The 17,731-nt window shown below is 45.1% G+C and overlaps 2 protein-coding genes across 3 annotated transcripts; one reads left to right on the forward strand and one right to left on the reverse strand.

Annotated features, from left to right (window-relative positions):
• Nucleotides 1-261: 261 nt before the first annotated feature.
• On the forward strand, nucleotides 262-2,509 carry si:zfos-1056e6.1 (uncharacterized protein LOC107988029 homolog). Its single transcript, XM_067236965.1, has 9 exons — nucleotides 262-386; nucleotides 1,043-1,110; nucleotides 1,219-1,266; nucleotides 1,469-1,533; nucleotides 1,630-1,667; nucleotides 1,766-1,845; nucleotides 1,937-1,999; nucleotides 2,101-2,151; nucleotides 2,239-2,509. The coding sequence occupies exons 1-9, from the start codon at nucleotides 311-313 to the stop codon at nucleotides 2,290-2,292; spliced, it is 543 nt and encodes a 180-aa protein (XP_067093066.1). The 5' UTR covers nucleotides 262-310; the 3' UTR covers nucleotides 2,293-2,509.
• Nucleotides 2,510-3,081: 572 nt separating this feature from the next.
• ppm1g (protein phosphatase, Mg2+/Mn2+ dependent, 1G) lies at nucleotides 3,082-7,085 on the reverse strand. 2 transcript variants are annotated; one of them, XM_067236289.1, is made up of 11 exons: nucleotides 7,071-7,085; nucleotides 6,548-6,681; nucleotides 6,155-6,224; nucleotides 5,944-6,029; nucleotides 5,721-5,850; nucleotides 5,097-5,566; nucleotides 4,837-4,959; nucleotides 4,422-4,656; nucleotides 4,080-4,209; nucleotides 3,895-3,994; nucleotides 3,082-3,707 (listed from the first exon to the last, which is right to left on the reverse strand). In XM_067236289.1, exons 2-11 carry the CDS (start codon nucleotides 6,656-6,658, stop codon nucleotides 3,519-3,521), a joined length of 1,644 nt encoding a protein of 547 aa, XP_067092390.1. In that variant the 5' UTR covers nucleotides 6,659-6,681; nucleotides 7,071-7,085; the 3' UTR covers nucleotides 3,082-3,518. The 2 variants fall into 2 exon arrangements, with proteins under 2 accessions (XP_067092390.1, XP_067092391.1); XM_067236290.1 differs by lacking the exon at nucleotides 7,071-7,085 and adding an exon at nucleotides 7,010-7,029.
• Nucleotides 7,086-17,731: the final 10,646 nt, after the last annotated feature.

A 17,731-nucleotide genomic window follows, 5' to 3' on the forward strand; every position in this document is an offset into this window, starting at 1 on the left:
TACAGTAGCCTAGATACTAGTAAAATCGGTAAAAGTCTGAACGTTTTAACAGTTGTAGTCCCACAACTGTACCAGCCCAAAATGTTATGTTTCGTAATTAATCAATTAATTAATATGGCTTGAAACCGATAATTTCGATAACTTTGAAACAGCTGCAGTTAAAAGCTGTAACAATGTTATCAACCTGTTCATTACATTTTCTATATGGCGCGTCTTTTTCCTAAACATCTTAAAGCGGAAGCTAGAGGCAGACTTCCGTTAACCTCGTTTGCGTTTCGCACTTTAGAACCTCCACACAGCCTAAGAAACCATGTCAAATTTAGTTTATGATGAGCGTCATTGTTTATTAAAGACTTGGATTGCACTGAAGAGACTAGACCAAAATGGTACGTTCTTCCTTCCTTGTGGCTTATTCATTTTCAAGTAGATATTTAACTTGGCTCTTTCAACGCTTACTACTGATTGTAACCATGGTTACTGATGTTCACTAAACATTTTATTTGCTCTTGCCAGAGCCATAGAGAGAAATACATGTATCTCTATGGGTCTGGCTCTTGCCAACTAATATGTAGCTAACTAGCTAGCAAAACTTGACCCTATATCCGAAAAGAGTGTAAAGATCAAAATGATATGAATAAAAACTCAGTCGACTAGCTAGTATGTTAACAGGTGCATTTGACTGGTGAGAGGCAAAGTCCTCGTTTGTATGGTGGCTTTGACTGGCTGCCTGTAGTTAACCAGCTAAAAGTAACTGGGCTTTGTAGCACCGTGGTACTTCTGTAGCAAGCTAAGTAGCAGGAAGTTAATCAATAACTAGATTAACTGTTAAAGCATTTGTAGGATTCTTTCAGATATTTTGTATAGCTCTATGTGTAAGTGTGTGTGTATGTGTGTGTGTGTGTGTGTGTGTGTGTGTGTGTGTGTGTGTGTGTGTGTGTGTGTGTGTGTGTGTGTGTGTGTGTGTGTGTGTGTGTGTGAGAGAGAGATAATTGAATGACTATTTTGTCACTCAGTCCATGACTTTAGCTTTATGTCTAATTAGATGAACGAGTCATTGCCCTGAGGGAGGTGTCCATTCCTAAGGGGACAGATGTCACTTCTGTTAAACAGGTAGATGATATGTATTAATACAGCATTTAACAAATATTCATGATTGACTTATTTTTAAGGTCTCAGTAGGCCTATTGATCAAATCTTCTTTCCCTCTCTTTCTCTTAGATTGTAGCCAGTGATTTTGGATTCAGTTTAGCAAATAGGGCATTGAAGGTAACGTAAAATAAAAATATATAAGTACTTGGATTAAAACTTGAGTCGTCTTTGCCTGCCCAATGGATGCATGAAGCATATTTGTAAAATTGCATTAAGCATACACTAACTCATCCAAATATTTCAGACTGCCCACCCATACACATCACCCTGATCTGGTGTTGTTGTGTTACTGTTGAAAGTCTTTCTTTCTTTATCTTAGTTGAGGAACCACAGAGGCTGTCTGATTCCACTCAACAGCTCTATCCCTGCGAACAGCAAGCACATGTGAGCACTGGTGGTATACCTCAAGCCATACTAAGTATATAGGTTCATGGTCTTACAACAGTAAAACATCTATTACATTATATTTTGTCTCCATAGGCCCTATGTGCTGGAGGTGGCAAATATATTCCAGCATGGTATACATTCACATCCATTACATATAGTTGGTTTCTTAAGGTCTTTCTCTAATGAGAATGATGTTGAGGGTTTTGGGTGGTTTGTGTTTGGTTTTCAGTTTCTCCAAAACCAAGAACAACTGCCACGACAGAGATCAATAAAAGCATGAAGACAAGACTACAGAGTATTGTCAGGAAGGTACAATATAAAGCACACTTTTGTGTAATGTACACAATTGTTTTAGTGGTAAAAATACTATCGTACAACTTAATTCCTTTTTCCTTTATAGATTGAAAGACTTGACGAGCTTCTTCCTCAAATACAATTAAGACGTCATGACAAATTCAACCAGGTACTTTTGATCTATATATTTCAGAATTCTGTTACATAAAATTGGCTGCCCAAATGTAGACTCTTAAGTGTAAACTATGTTGAAATGTTGTCTCTTTTCAGGAGATTGAGTTGTTGACCCAGAAGCTGAGATTCCTTCATAAGAGAATGCAGGTATACATGGCTACCCAACCTCATCAGCAGGTTGTACATTATCACCAGGTAACAATGCTGTGATAATACTGTATTACTGTATTGCAGGTGGCAGAGGCTCATGGCTGGAGGGGCATGCTTGTCAGAACCCCTATGTGGTAAACTGAAGAACAAATTGACCCCACATCTCAGGTTCTCACCACACATCCATGCCTTTGTATGAATAATGATGTAGTAGCAAAGTAGCCACAGGTTGGATTTATGAGTCAGTTATGACTATCAGCTGTAACTTGTCATTTTTTGTAGATAAATGATATACTTAATTTCATAGAACATGGTTATGAAATGTTACTATAAGCATTATTTTAGTTTGTAATATTGTCACAATAGTTTAAATAAAAACAGATGACAGGTTTGCTTTATTCCTCTCAATAAGGAAAACAGAAAATTTAATTGGGAGCATTTTTTGTTCTGTTCTGCTCACAGAATTTTGAGACGTAACAAAATATATTTGCAAAAATACATCACAGTAGCCATTATAGAGCAAAATGGACAATTTTGCATCCTTCAGAGAACCACGAAGTGAGTTTCCGTACTATTTTCCTTTATCTAACCTGACCGAGTATGCTCTACACTTGAACTGCACATTAATTATGTAAAATGTTAGACAATGTTTTCACCTTATTCCTTTTGTGCAAACTAGACATCCAAAGTCCAGTGGCCATTAATGAACAGCTGACATTTTCTTTTCAAAAAAATTATTCAAAAAAGGAATGCGAACTGTATTTACGAAACACAGCAAGTAGAAAGTGCTGAGCTTAATGTCAATGTTTTACGTAGAATTCATCAACCCTTCTAGAAGAGCAGTTTTTCTAGAAAGTAGCCTTCACCTGAAAGACATTTCCTTCATTTAAACAATCTGGATTTAAAAAGAAGTAGACAGGGCTTCAGTTGTCACGTTATTTAAAAAAATGTATTTGTAATTAATTACATACTGGTGTCAAAGTAGTATGCACCAAAATGTCACATTGATCCACAATTACAAAGAAAAAATGCATTTGATCAATTACAAGTATTGAAAACTATATACATAAACAAGGGCATGGTGACAAGATAGTTCACACTAGGACACACAGAACATGGTTTCAATTGGCCTTAAGCAAAATAATAACAAAAAAGAAAAAAAGGACTGTTATACAGTTATACTGTCTCATATCTCTGGACATAAACTAATAGATATCCTGTCCAAGAGATCAGTCTTTAAAAAGGTTCCACAGAAAGGGTTGGGGGTGAGGTGGGAGTTTAAGTGTCAGGCTACTGAACCAGGCCAGGCCAGGGCTGAGTCAGACCGGACTAGGCTGTGCACAGAACAGCTGGTCAGATCAGCTCTATTCACTCTTGGCCTTTTTGCAGTCATTTCCATTCTTCTCAGATACAATCTCTTCTGGCTTTCTCTTTTTAGTGCCCTCAGCCTGGCCTGAGCAGGGGTGGGGGCCGAAGGTTACGATCATGCAGGTCATGTTGTCACATCCTGTACCATCTCCTGAGGTGTCAGGGGCCAGACAGTGGTCCAGCAGCTGGGGGAGAGGACACACTGGGTTAGGGGAACCCTTCACAATCTAGCAGCACTACCATGCATGTTAGCACAGCCTTCGATTAGAGAACTCTAGAGATCAGATCCATCTCTAACCCAACCCAATATGATTTTGTTTCCCTCTAGACTTAAAGTACACACTGGAGAACTATGGGGGGGTGGGGTCTTACCTCTTCCACTATGGAAGACAGGGGTCTGACCACTCCTTTGTCATTGGGTTTGATTCTCTGACTGACAAAGTCCACCACTTCCTGACTGCTCAGAACGTTCCTGTGGACAACACAATTTGATACGGATGGGGTTAAAGTGCACTCCATATAAAAATATGCTTAGCCAAGATGGGGGGTGAGCTTACCAGATGCCATCACAGGCGATGACCATGAAGTCATTCTCCTCGTTGAGTGTGAGGACCTTGACGTCAGGCATGGCTGAGATCATCTGCTCCTCTGCTGGCAGGGCCTTGTTTCTCTTATAGAAGTGATCACCTAGCAGGGCACGATACAGTATAAGCGGTTATTCATCACGCCAATTCAAGACAAGTAACCTTGAATTGTTCCTTTGAGGCAGTCTGCTTGTTTAAGACAGCCTTTACTACTATGATGACCGCATCTGTTCAAATGGGACAAATCTCATTTGTTCTCCAGACAGCGAAACAACGTCTGATCTTACTGCAAGCAGGCAAGAGCGTTTCCCGTACCGACAGCTCTGGAGAGGTTCAGTCCTCCGTTGACGCGTCCGTCCATGGTGACCTTCCCGCCCGCGTTTTTGATCCTGGCCAGCTCCAGCTCGTCCTCCGGCTTGTGGTCGTAGGACATGTCCACAGCCTTGCCCTTCTCAGATACCACGCAGCGGGAGTCCCCGGCATTGGCCACGATCAGCTGCTTCCCCCGGATCAGAGCCACCACCGCCGTGGTCCCGCTATCTGAGCCCGGCTGAGTAGCGACACCGCACACACGAATGAGAACAGGCAGGCGTTAGGGACAGTACAATCGTTTGTCAGCTATATAGGCAGAGGATCGAAGGGGGTCGGAATATTTACTAATTTTGTCACAGAATAATGAGATATGGACCTAATAAAGTGCAGGGGGCCGTGAAAGGCTTGCTGGCTTTACCTCTTCCTTCCCATCCATTCCTGGTAGGCACATCTCCTCTTCCTCTTCGTCAGAATCCTCTCCCTCCTCAGTGTCCTCTTCATTGTCACTGCTGTACTCACCCTCATCTTCCTCACTGCCATCCTAAAGAAGAGGGGGAGAGAGAGATGGGGAGATATTAAAAAGAAAGATAATCCAATTGATTGTCCTTTTTTGGCAGAAGTGATGACAAGTGACAGTAAAAAGAATAATCCTGATGGGGGTGTTCCCTTCCCTCTCACCTCCTCATCACTCCCCTCTTCCTCCTCCTCTTCCCCTGACTCATCGCTGTCCTCAAAGAACTTGGACTTGGTGTCTCCAGGAGCTTGGGGTTGGGCAGAGGAAGAACAGGAGGGGCCCGCATCTCCCTCCACCTTGCTGGGCTTCTCTCCTCCACCTGCACCTGCAGAGGAGTTGCCATCGCCTGGTCCCCCTGATGCTGCCACCGCTGCTCCTCTCCTGCAGGCCCTCAGCTTAGAGGCCCCAGACCCGGCTTTGCCATTGCTGTCCGTCTCTCCCTCCAGCTCCCCGTTAAGGACCTTGTCCCCAGTGTGGCAGCCGTCAGGGGTATCTCCATCCCCAGACTCTCTTTTGGCTTCGGAACAGGCCTTCTTGTGTTTGAGGGCATTCAGGTTCTGGCCGTAGCGCACCAACAGCTCTTCGATGGTCATGGTGGCCTCCTCGTGGAGCAAAGCTGCCTCCTCGTTCTCCACTGGTGAGAGAGGTAGAGGGTAAGAAAGACAGGGAAGTTAGATGACGGCCAATGAACCTTCACTGGGGTTAAATCCATTCTTTGTAATCAAAAGGAAACGAGACCAGACAGTTGTCTAAGAGATGGGTTGACACTGTTGCTGCCATCTACTCACAGTCATCCTCTTCAGCCACTTTCTCATTGGGCGCCTCCTCTGTGGGTCGGCCTGCGATCTGCACCAGCTCCTTGATTACTTCCTCAGTGGTGATTTTACCGTCAATGGCCATAAATGCATCCTCCAGGGCCTATAACAAACACATCAACAATACAGGTAAAAATAAAACACTCCATATTCAAAGGGTCTCAATGGCCACTGCATTTATCAAACACCAACTGACCTTTTGCAGTTTTCCGTCTTTATACGTTTTCTGCTCCTTGATAACGTCAGGCAAGTACTTAGAACAGTACAATGCGACCTCCTCACCTAAAAGAGAAAATACAACAATTGGAAATATTGATATAGTAGCAGAATGTCCTCAACTGTCTGCACAGAATTGACATTGTTCTCAACTAAAGATGTTACTTGTGTGGGGTGGGAAAGAGTTGTACCTCCATGTCCATCATACACAGCAAACATGGCCGTTTCTTCGTCCAGCTCTGGGATGCAGTTGTGGGCATCCTGGAACCCATGACAACAGGTTAGACAAGCACATGAAAGCTGCGAACATTTAACGAGAAACTGTATCCAAAAGAGTTAAATAACAAATGCAGGTTGAAAAACAGGCTTTTACTAACAGTTACTTGCATGCACAACAATTTTGACCAAATCAGATGATTCCGTTCATGCAACATGACAATTAATTAGCTAGCTACTAAATTAGCTATGTTAGCAGCTAGTACGCTAGCATGCGTTGCCAAATAACTGGTGGTTAGTTCATAAACCTGAGGTAACATGCGAGCTTGACAAAACATCCATCTATGAACCCATTGCGTTTTCATTACCTCCATAGAAACCCGCCAGCCCTGCATGGCCGAGAAGCCGTAGCTCATCTTCTTGTTGCCGCCATCGGACGAGGTCTTGGCCGTGTTAGGTTGAGACAGGTAAGCTCCCATAATGGCCAACTCAGGAGTTCAGTCTAAAAGAAGAAAACATGACAAAAAATATTTTCTAAATACACATTCCATAACTAAGAAAGATGTTAGGCTAGCAAGAAAGAAGATATAGTTAACCAATGACGTTTTATAATAATGGGAATTTGCTGCTAACTGGAGCTAGTTGCTAGCCGGTTTGTTGCAACTCAAGTCGAGGACGCGGGTGCTAGTACTGACTGTTAGCCTTATAGCTAAAGTTCTTAATCGCCAACTATTGCAATTTACTAAAAGAAAACGATACATGTAACATCCAGATGTTATAAAATGGTAGCCTAATTCATCTATTAAACCGGTAAAGAGTTCAAAGTGTACCCCAATGTTAAGTTTTTCATAAAAATGCCACCACGTGCAAATGCAAACATTAACAACATACCTCTCAATGCGAAACAGAGACATAAAGGAAACGGAAATGCCGTGAGTCCAATTGAGATGAGTGAAGTTCGTCATGCATTAAGCAGTCACGAGGGGGCGACAAACGCCATGTTGCTGTTGCTTACGTTCCTGTAAGCCAGGCATGGCTTGACTTGGTCATCATCGTTTGTCTCCAAACGTCAGAAAAGTCAGATAACAAAATAGGACCTGGGAGCATCTTATGTCATGTAAATGGTGTTTTAATGTTAAATACAGTTATTTCTTGACTAAGTTACCTTTTCATTGTAGAACAAAGGAAAGGACAGGCGGCCATATGGGCTTCTTTTCCTGTAAGTACGAAAGACTTTATGCACAAGAGAAGGGTCTTGGATAGGTTTTTGAGAGAGAAAGTCACAATATAACTTCTACCACAACAACAACAACCCCCCCCCCCCCCCTCCCCCCATACAATCAACATTTTGATAACCCAGAAGTTCTTTGAAGCAGAAGCAGGGCATCCTGCTGTGATTGACATGTGGAGGGGGTGGGGCCTGACCAGATGGAGAGGTGTGAGTACCACTCTCTCAAAGGGGGAAGGGTGTATGTGTAAGGGGTTTAGGGACTCGGAGGGTATAATCCTTGGACTGCTGAGTCATAGCAGCTCTCTAATGGTTGTACTGGTGCAGCTGGTCTAAGCACCAACAATACAACCACATCCACCTTCATGCAGCCACCCCCCTCATCCACACACTCACTCTCAAACTCTTATTGGCTGTCTGGTATGATTCCCATGCAGTCCTGTCTCTCTACAGTTGATAACACTGGGAGTGTCCTAGGACCCTTTGTTTAACATATGTAAATTTAAACTCCTCAATTTATTTACTCAATTTGTGGGATTAAAGGCTGACAAGAAGTCGTGCTGTCTCACTCTCCCATCCTCTCTCATTCCTGCTCTCTTTTTTTACTCTCTCTCTCTCTCTCTCTCTCTCTCTCTCTCTCTCTCTCTCTCTCTCTCTCTCTGTCTCCTTTTCTCTCCCATCTTCTCTCACTCTAGGGTGCAAGTGACTGATGACCCATGGTTGGTTGATCCCGGGGGATTAGGCCTAAATCTCAGCTGGAGAAGCAGCCATCTGCCACTGCTTACATTCATACACTGACTCAACAGAGGTCGTAGCCAGCATTCGCTGCTTTAGATGGAGAAGTTCCCAGGGCTGCTGTGACCTCCACAGCCCCCAACAAACAACTACTGTCTACATGTGCACCGGCTCAGCCCAGCCCAGCCACCTATGCCATCCCATCACTCCCCGAGTCAGTCCGTCAGTAATGTTCTTCAGACCCACGCAATAGGCCCTGTTCTACCTCTTACCCAGCCTGTTCCATAACTGAGGTGTCTCTAGGGGACTCATAGACTTAGAGAGATGTGATAGTAATAAGCCTGCGATTAGAGACCAGACTCCCAGACCACCAGTAGACACCTGTGACTCCTTCCTTCGTCGCCCCGGCCAGCTGCCTCTTGCCTGGGAGAACACAACCACTCCGAGACACATGCAGACACACATACCCGTGAGCATGTGATTTACACACAACCCCCCCACACACATTATAATCTAAAGATAAAATAAAGAAATGCAAAATAATATTACATTAAAAAGTCAGTTAATGGGATTGTTCGTGTCATGACTTGGTTTTATTATCTTGTCAGTGCTTCAACTTCTGGCCAGCAGCCTACAGAAAGGGTGGTTGTTTTGCCTTTCATCTCGGATGGTGTCACTGTCGTGAAACCTGGGCTGCTTGGACATCTGTTTGCTGAGGTATTTTAGCAGTTAAAGAGTGAGTGTGGAAAAAACTCTTTAGAGACGTCCTCCTGTCAACAGTGACCAAATGCACACACAGACACAGACACACAAACACGGCCATGTGTGGGTGTGAGTGAAAGGAGGCTGTCGTGTGAAGGGGATCTTGGGGGGATTACAGCATGGCAGGTCTGAGGGTCTTGCTATCAGTCTGAGGTCTTGTGAGGTATTCCAGTGTGGAAGGTGATGGTGATGATGGTAGCCTCTCTCCTCCTGTTCTCTCTTCTGTGTGGGCTTACACCATAGGCCACCTTACGCAACATGGAAAAGCGGGTTTCAGCACTATTTTGAGCCTAATGAATGATTGGGCCTGTTCTCGTGGTTCTTTCTTTCTCCCAGAGTTTCTAGGTTTTTTACACCTATCAGTCTGTGTTGTTCTAGTGTTGCCAAGTCAGTCAGACACAGGACTGGGTGTGTTTGTGTCTTCTGTTTTTGTTTTTACTGAGGCAGAGGAGAGAAAATGACTGAGGAGTAGACTATTTACGAAGGAAGTCAGAGGGAAGAGTCCTTCTCTCACCCAGCCTGTTGTTGTTGATTTCCTTTTGTTTTTTTGTTTGTGTAGAAGGGGGGGGTCAGTCTAAATGGAGTCTGCTGTGTTTGTGTTTACATTTGTCGGTGCATATGTGTGCATGTGTGCGTGCATGTGTGCATGACTCTTGAATTGTGTGTGTTTGTGCTTGTGTGTGTGGAGGGGGTCAGGAGGCTGAAAAGGGTCTGCAGCAGGAGGACAAGCAGACGTGGGCTTGGGGGACTGGAGGAGTCTGGGAACCCCTCTGCTGATCCATCTAAATCAGTTATACAGCCTCTGGGACCTGCTCTCTCCACTGGGAAATAATATAATAACTGCCATCCACCTCGGCCCTCTCTATTCTCTATTCAAACACACTTTTCACACAGGCTCCAGCCTCATTGATTCAATCAGTGCTTAAGACGTCCACCCTTTTTCAATGGATTGTTTGCTTTCTCATTCTCCCTTTCACAAACACATACACACACACACACACACACACATGCACACAGAGAAACACAACCACACACAGAACCACATTTCCACTGCCTGCTTATTTTCACCTAAGGATGGCCACAGAACATCAACATGATAACACAAATTGTTTTAGAAGTTTTGTTACAAAAAATCTAAGTTGGTTTAAAATGTGAAATAGATAAAGATCGCAACAGCTATTCATATTACGCACCAAGATGGAAAAACAATGGGTACCAAAATAGCAGTAGCCTTTTTAGGTATTCTATAATAATAAGTGGAAGTGGAAGGTGGCAGCTGGTTGTTAGCCTGATACTTCTCTTGATAAAGAGATAAGAACCAACTCAAACAGAACTGACAGTCTGCTCTTTTCCCCTCTCCCACTTTCACACAGAGCCACACTGCTATCTATCACCTATTGGCAGACTGAAGGACTGGGCTTCTAATGGTGTCAGAAGAACATGAAAGCCTAGGATAATCCTTCACACTTTCTTTTCAGGGCTTTACACTGAACTGAGTGACAGACAAACATTTGAAGAAGGAGATACTTCAACAGGCATCCCTCTGCAGTTAACCTTTAATTAATTCTACACCCTCAGAAGTGGAGATAGCGTGTCCTCAATTCACTGTAAAAGGATATTCCACTCAGGGCCTTAAGATAGTAACTGCTCATGTATTTGGACCTGATACACCTTTCCCTCCTGTTAATATGTTTGGAGGCAGGATCTCAATTCACATAAGACTCCTACTGTAAGCTTGATCTACAAACACTTCCTCCCCAACACACACACACAGATAAGCACACCAACAGTACACACAAAATTGTATTTTATTCACCAGAGCAAACAATGATCGGGTTAGACACTCAGTTCCTAATAAATAAATATGTAACAGGTGAGGTGTTATGAAGTTTTACACCCTATCATGTAGTGCCAATGACATTCCATGACCAATAGGTGGCGTGTAAGCTGTTTATGTGTCTGTCTCTGTATGGCTTCACCAAAAATCTCTCTCCGGCTGACTTTCTACACGTCTTTCTCTTCTCTTGCTCTATCTCTTATTCTCTCTCTTCTTTGCGATGAAGTCAAATTGAATTACCCATTTGAATGCCCTCTCTTTGGTTGTTCCCACCACTCCAGAGAAAGGAGGAGAGGGAGGAGGACAAGAGGAGGCAGACAACAGCTTGTGGGAAACGGATATAATTTAATCACAACTGAAACACAACTTCTCTCTTTCATGGAGTCTTTACAATAATGCTCTACATATAAATACAAAACAGATGTGTGCTTAATTCAGTTTGGAGAACTATTGTATCCAGTCAACTTTTTAGGAAAACTGTAGAAATACAGAAAATAGTCCCCTGTGTCTCTTCATATGTATTCAGTCCTTACCACTGCAATAAAGGAAAGCAGTCTGGAAAACAGTATCATCCTGCTATAAGGACACATTACTCTGTCCCTCCCAATGTTAACTCCTGCCCTGGTGTTATCATCTGTATAGAGGCTCATTACAGCCTCCTCATCCCTGCTCCTCATCCCCCAGGGGGCCGCAAGACTGACAGAGTTATCAGCAGAGGAAAGGAGGGGGGCACAGCGCAGGATACACACAGGCTAAAAACAGTACTGTGACGGGAGATAGGTGTGTGTGTGTGTGACACGGCGCGGACGACAGAGTGTGTGGTAAATTGTGCGTGTGTGTGAGGTGGTGCTTTCCCTCTGACCCAGTCGCTGAGACAGCCACTCCCTCACCCTGCCTCTTTGTCTCAGGCCTGTGTGTTTCGTTGTCTCTGTCTCGACCCGGTTCATTCACAGGCCGGTGTGAAGTGGTTTCCCAGCAGGTTGCTGGCACCTGGGGCAGTTGGAGGTGACAACCCTGGTTATTCACACCTGGCTGGTAGCAGGGAGGCTCCTATAGTATTTCGCACACACACGTACAGACACACCAGGCTGTTTGTAGGTCTATTAGGGTAAGAATGGCTAATTAGAGCGTATGTATTATGAGGAAGGGGCATCCTGAAGGACAGTGGGCAGTCAGAGCTCGTCTACCGGATGCAAAAGGTGTGTGAGTGCAAGGCGGGCCGGGAGGCTGCCTGACAGCACTGTGCTAAGGGAAGCTGTTCCTCGTATCAAAGAGCGCAGGGGATGACAGGTAGCCGTGGGGTCAGTTATGTGTCTGTTTACTGCTCAATTAAGCATCTCATCTACAGGATGACCCACCTAACCCCCCCCCCCCTCACTGGAATGGACTCGTTTCGGTTAGAGTTGCTGTCATGTTCCAGAAGGAATGCTCCAGATTTTGGTTTTAACTGACAAAAAAGTACTGTTACTAGAAGTAGTCACAAAAAAAATTACGTCTGCTATGTAGATGTAACTCACCAAAAGTGTCATTATACAGCCAAATACTGAAATAACCGTTAAGCAAAAATAGTGTCTCAGTATCTTTCTCTTATCTACAAAGGCACCTCATTCTCCTACTATCAGAAAGGGAAATGTACTCAGTTGTTAAAATTAGCACTGGTCTCTCGGGTTTGCATAAATGAGCTAGTGTTTGAAGTGGTAAAGCCCGCCTTAGCACCTAACCATGGCCACTGAGGAGTACGAGGAGTTGTGTTTCCTGTAAGGAGAGCTTAGGAGAGCCAAACTGGATGCCACCATCATTAGCACAACTATGCAGAGACAAGAGGGACATGGGGTTGATCTGTACAGACACCTCTGAAGCTGGCTCTGACTCTCCAACACCTCTCTGAAGAACAGAGCACAACAGACACTTTCTATACTTCATGGCTTGTGCCCAGAAAAAAATTGAGACAAAGTCTCTCTACCCCAGTGAAAGATAGTTGGGGCTAAAGCACATTCAAAGCTGTTCACAGCCTGCAGGGCAGGATCAAAGGGATTCCCTTTAGGATGGAGGCCTCTGTCCTGGCAAAAAGTGATTTATCCTGAGGAAGACAAGGTAGCAACACCTGAGACAGAGAAGGAGAGAGAGAGAAATGGAGAGAGAGAGGGGGAGAGGATGCATTTCTTCCCATTGCGAGGCATAAATCAGTCTGATGAGACCTTAACCAATTTCCTCTTGCCCTCTCCGGTGTAATGGTTAACACATTTACCCCTTAAAATTCGGAGCAGGTCGATCACATGGCATCATACCTGACAGAGACAGTCCTGACATCCTACGACATCATACACACATGTCAAACATCACATTAGACCAGAGGAACCTGTCGGTGACCCTGCCCCTATAGTTGTTAACCTCAGGCGTGCCATGACCCGTCATGCCTCACAGTTGACCCCACTCTCCACGCATGTGACTGACATCACTTCAGAGGAAGTGGCTTCCTGGAATCCCCCTGGAGCCATCTGTGAAAGGTTAGAGCGTATAGTGTACAGCCCACTGTACCCAGAATTGGAGCTGAGAGGAAAAGATAGGGGGTTGAAGGTAGGGGTGGGGGGGGGGGGGGGTCAGGAGTTTCCATGGGGGAAGAGAAAACCTCCCAGCACTAATAAAGTTATGCGTAGCGGACGTGGTTTGGACCCATACAAGGTTGATGAGGAGATGTCCCCTCCTGAGAACAAACCTTTCAAATAGGTTTGAAACCTGGTTGGTCAGATATGCTCTCTTTATTGGTCATAAAACGTCTGGGCAATTATCTGGGATGGTGTGACAGAGGTCCAGAACACGAAGTCGGCCATAACGATGATGCCATCTGCCAATGACAGCTCGACTGCTCAGGTCAGAGCAGGGATGTGTAGGTATCTAAACTTGTGACCAGATCAGTCATCTCCAGAGAAATAGCTGAGACACTACAGTCTGTCGATCCACCTTCTGACCTGTGTGTGTGTGTATGCAAGCATCTGTAAGCCTCCTCCTGAGAAGCAGACTATCATGTCTCCCAAAGCCTGCAAGGGCCTGAGAAGAAAAAGAGACTGGCGGGATGGCGGCCCGAATCAACACTTCTTTGATGGGACATCAAATCTAAATCTAAATACAGACTCGCAGAACGAGACTTCAGCCAAACATTCCTGTAAGAAGTACAAGATATTTAGATGTCGTGTGAAAAGAAACAAAAGCAGAGAACCAGAGAATTTGTCACAACAAACCAAGAGGGGAGAGGAGGGAGGGAGGAGTGGAAGAGAGGGGACTCATGTGAGAGGCTTGGATCAGCTCTAAGCACTGTTCTGCCCTCTACGTTATATTCTCTTGTATTGTCGTGCTAGCTGACTCTGAGTGTGTCACATCAAAATACCCCAGAACCTTCAGTATCCAGAGCTGTCTCTGCTGAGGGGAGGGCTGTGCGGTTTCGGGAACGTTCAACCACCAGATCCCCAGAGGAGGAGAGAAGGGGTTGGGGGGGGGGAAAAACCACGACATGCAACAGTGTATGCGAGCGACTGTCTCCTGCTCTGTTCCCTTGTTGTGTGGGAGCTCCTCTAGGTTCAATGGACTGGACTTTCTGTCTCCAGTAAATCACAGCTCTGCCAAGCCTAATACCCAGCCTGTCTGTCTGCGCCACGCGCTGGGCTGGTAGCCCTGGCACCAACTGACCAGCACAGTGGTCAGGTGGTTTGTGGCAGGATAAAATCCATGACAAGCAGTTAAAAACACTCTCAAACTCACACGCATATTTAATACAATTTAAAATGACAACACACACATGGAACCATGCATCTCTGGACACAATACAGGATCGTATACTAAAATGGGAACAAAAACAGAACAAATTATTATTTATTTTGGCACAGTCAGCAAAGCTATGTTTTATAAAGAAAACTGAACAGGCTTGTTGTTTTTCAGTGGTGGGGGATCTAAGGCAAGGTTGGTAGAGATTTTCTGAAGGTTATTCTTGTCCTAAGACATTAAAAACACCTTTCACAAACCATTACCCCCATGGCTAACTATGTAGGTGACACAAACGTGGAATGCCAGTTTAGATATCCACAGATATAGAGTATCTTAAAAAACATCCTAACCACAGCAGGACAGGTCAGCGGCCCCTTGAAGCCTGACAGAAGTCCGCATCCCAGCATGCACCATCAGGATTCCTCACAATGGGAAGCTGTTGCACGGAGACCGCTCTCCCATGGATGCACGGTCGACAGGAAATCCCCTCCCACCGCGCCCCGTCTCTCACATCTCGCAGACATGTGACTTCAGAGGCTGCCGTTCTCTCCCTGTGATGCTTCCCCCTATGCCGCTCGGCCTTCTAGGTAGCACCTCGAGCAAGTTGTGCTCAGTACTTTGATTAACCAGGTCATTGTTCTGACACGCGAGGAAGGAACTTCCCCTAACAGACAGTCTTTTTATTGACATCTTCTTCCTGGTTATAACTACTGGTTGACCCTCCATCAACTATTCCCCCCGCCTGACACGTGCACACACGTGCACAAACATACTTAGAAAACAAACAACAACAGAAACTCCCCATCCTTCCAGTGACAGTTGAACTTTGAACGTCAGAATTTGACAGTTACAGGTCCACCAAACACAACAGCAGTTGGACGGCGTTACAATCAATTCATTCAGTTGCCCTTCACTCTTCAGCTTTCTTTCAGTTCCAGAACCATGCTCTGACACGGTATCTCTCTCCAACCATCCTCAGTTTTGTTTTTCTTGGGCCCTCTGGCTTGTCTCTGGTTTCTACTGCTGGGCAACTGTGTATCCTGTTGTTCAGCGAGGGCCCAGAGACCTGGAGGTCCCTGCAGCAGCTCCCAGCCGTGTGGCCGTTCACCCAAACAGAACCATACTCTCCCAGGGGGTTCTGGGTAGTGGTGCTACAGTAGCGGAGGAGAGGGGCTGACATATGGCTGGCAGGCGGCTGGGGTAGGGTGGGGTGAGGGCGGGGTAGGCGAGTGGAACAGAGGCTCCCTTAAATCCTTAAAGTGAGCTTGTGAATGAATGGAGCAGCGGTTAGTTACAGTCGAGCGGAGAGGAGAAAGAGAAAACAGCGGAGATACAGAGGATTCAGTTTCAGGTGCTTGACTGCTCCCCTGCTGCTGCCTTTGTGTGTGTGTCTGTGCACGTGTGTATATAGTGTTTGTGTGTGTAGTGTGTGTGTAGTGTTGCTCTTGTCTCTTTTGTGTCTCAGGTTCAGAGGAGGGGCAACAGTGGAAAGGAAATCAGATACTGGCAGACTCCCGGCCACACCAGAATGTGTGGTCTGTGTAGTACAACTCTCACTGCTCTCTTTGGGAGTTCCTTCCTCGGGGGAAATACACCTGAGGTCTATCCCATAGAGGCACACACACACACACACAACCACCACGTCAACAACAGATAAGTAGTGAAGGGGTAGAGAAGAGGGATTACTGTGTTGTGACTCAAGCGGGTTTTGAACCTCCGCCATATGGCGCACATGTATTGTCATGGAAGGTATTTGATTCTATGTTGTTTTATTAGGAAAACAGAGCAACGTTAACATAACATACCAGTGTATGTGCTAAGATCTGGGTGGCTGACTGTAATAATTCACTTCAACTGGACTGAACTGGGAATTCCTACAGTGGGGATGTTGCGAGATAGACTGCAACTCCGATGCCTGCACCCACATTCTCTTTATCTCTCTCTGTAACACACTCACACACAAACACAAAACAGGGAGTGTTTGTAGGGTTATTTGACTGAATGGCCCCATCACCAAGGCAACGGGATCACTCCATCAGTTAATTCAAGGAACAGATGGTGGATGTGCAACAGGCAGCATATGTTTCAATGAACACACGCACACACACACCTACACACACACACTCACATGCATACAAGTGCACTCTTACATACAAAGACTCACACATGGATACGCACACACACATGCACTGATCTTTACACAGTGACACACACACACACACACACACACACACACACACACACACAGACACACACACAAACACACACACAGACACTGAGTGTGTATTGAGGAACAAGCAGCATATGTTCCAGTAGTCAGTGCCTATTCATACAGTGCAAGGGGTGGTGAAAGCAGGGTTGGGGGGAGGGAGGGAGGCAAGGGGAGGAGCTGAGTAGGTGTCTCAGTAACATAACCTTACATCCTTTTCATCTGCTGCCGCATTGTTCCACACCACGGAGGAGTAAGAAAGGCCCTCGGAGGTGACCGGGGCAGGGGGATCTGTTTGAAGACACATTAACATATTAAGACACATTCCCTTTACTGACAGACCATCACACCTCCTCTCCCAGAAGACCACTGGAGGGTAGGGGGTGGGGTTGTTGTGGAGGAGAGGAGAGATTGTTATAGGCTGAGTTAACCAGTATGAGTGTGTGGGGGTCACCGTGGGCACACTGACCAGAGCATGGTGCGACTGTTTACTTGGTCTGCGCAAAGCTCACTCTCCTTTTTAACTCAACCCACTAAGTATATGCCAACAGTCAGCCAGCACACTGCGCTGCACGCCACTCTGGGGTCTGTTCTCTTTCTTTTTCATTCTTTGGGTTTTGACTCTGTGGAAGTGGGTCCATAAATACACCATCAACAATCTGGAACCGGTTCCTGATTTCTCTCTGTGAAGAAAAACACTATTTATAGTCTGAGCCATATTTACCCTGAGCTATAAGTGGACAATACAGTTTGCAAGTATTTTTGGCATCCCAGATATGTAACTATTATACTATTGTGAAGTTTTTAACCCCAACACTACAGTTTTCTTTTTGCTACAAGAAGCAACATATGTTTTAATGAAACACTACTACTGATTATACAAAAACATAGATTTTATCCACTCTGTTAGGAACAAGGAACACTCAACCAGTCAGTCCAAAACTGTTGTCCTCCTACATATAAAACTGAGATGACATTGTTGCTCTAGGTATGGTGTGCAGGAGGGCCATTGTCTTCACCCA

This window comes from Osmerus mordax, chromosome 5 (genome assembly GCF_038355195.1).
Source record: "Osmerus mordax isolate fOsmMor3 chromosome 5, fOsmMor3.pri, whole genome shotgun sequence".
NCBI lineage: Eukaryota > Metazoa > Chordata > Actinopteri > Osmeriformes > Osmeridae > Osmerus > Osmerus mordax.

Coding starts and splice junctions, on each gene's coding strand:
- si:zfos-1056e6.1 (XM_067236965.1), top strand. CDS start 311: ATGTCAAATTTAGTTTATGATGAGCGTCATTGTTTATTAAAGACTTGG. Junction 2,000..2,100: donor GTCATGACAAATTCAACCAG/GTACTTTTGATC, acceptor GTCTCTTTTCAG/GAGATTGAGTTGTTGACCCA. Junction 2,152..2,238: donor TCCTTCATAAGAGAATGCAG/GTATACATGGCT, acceptor ACTGTATTGCAG/GTGGCAGAGGCTCATGGCTG.
- ppm1g (XM_067236289.1), bottom strand. CDS start 6,658: ATGGGAGCTTACCTGTCTCAACCTAACACGGCCAAGACCTCGTCCGAT. Junction 6,225..6,547: donor GCTGGCGGGTTTCTATGGAG/GTAATGAAAACG, acceptor CATGGGTTCCAG/GATGCCCACAACTGCATCCC. Junction 3,995..4,079: donor ATCGCCTGTGATGGCATCTG/GTAAGCTCACCC, acceptor TGTTGTCCACAG/GAACGTTCTGAGCAGTCAGG.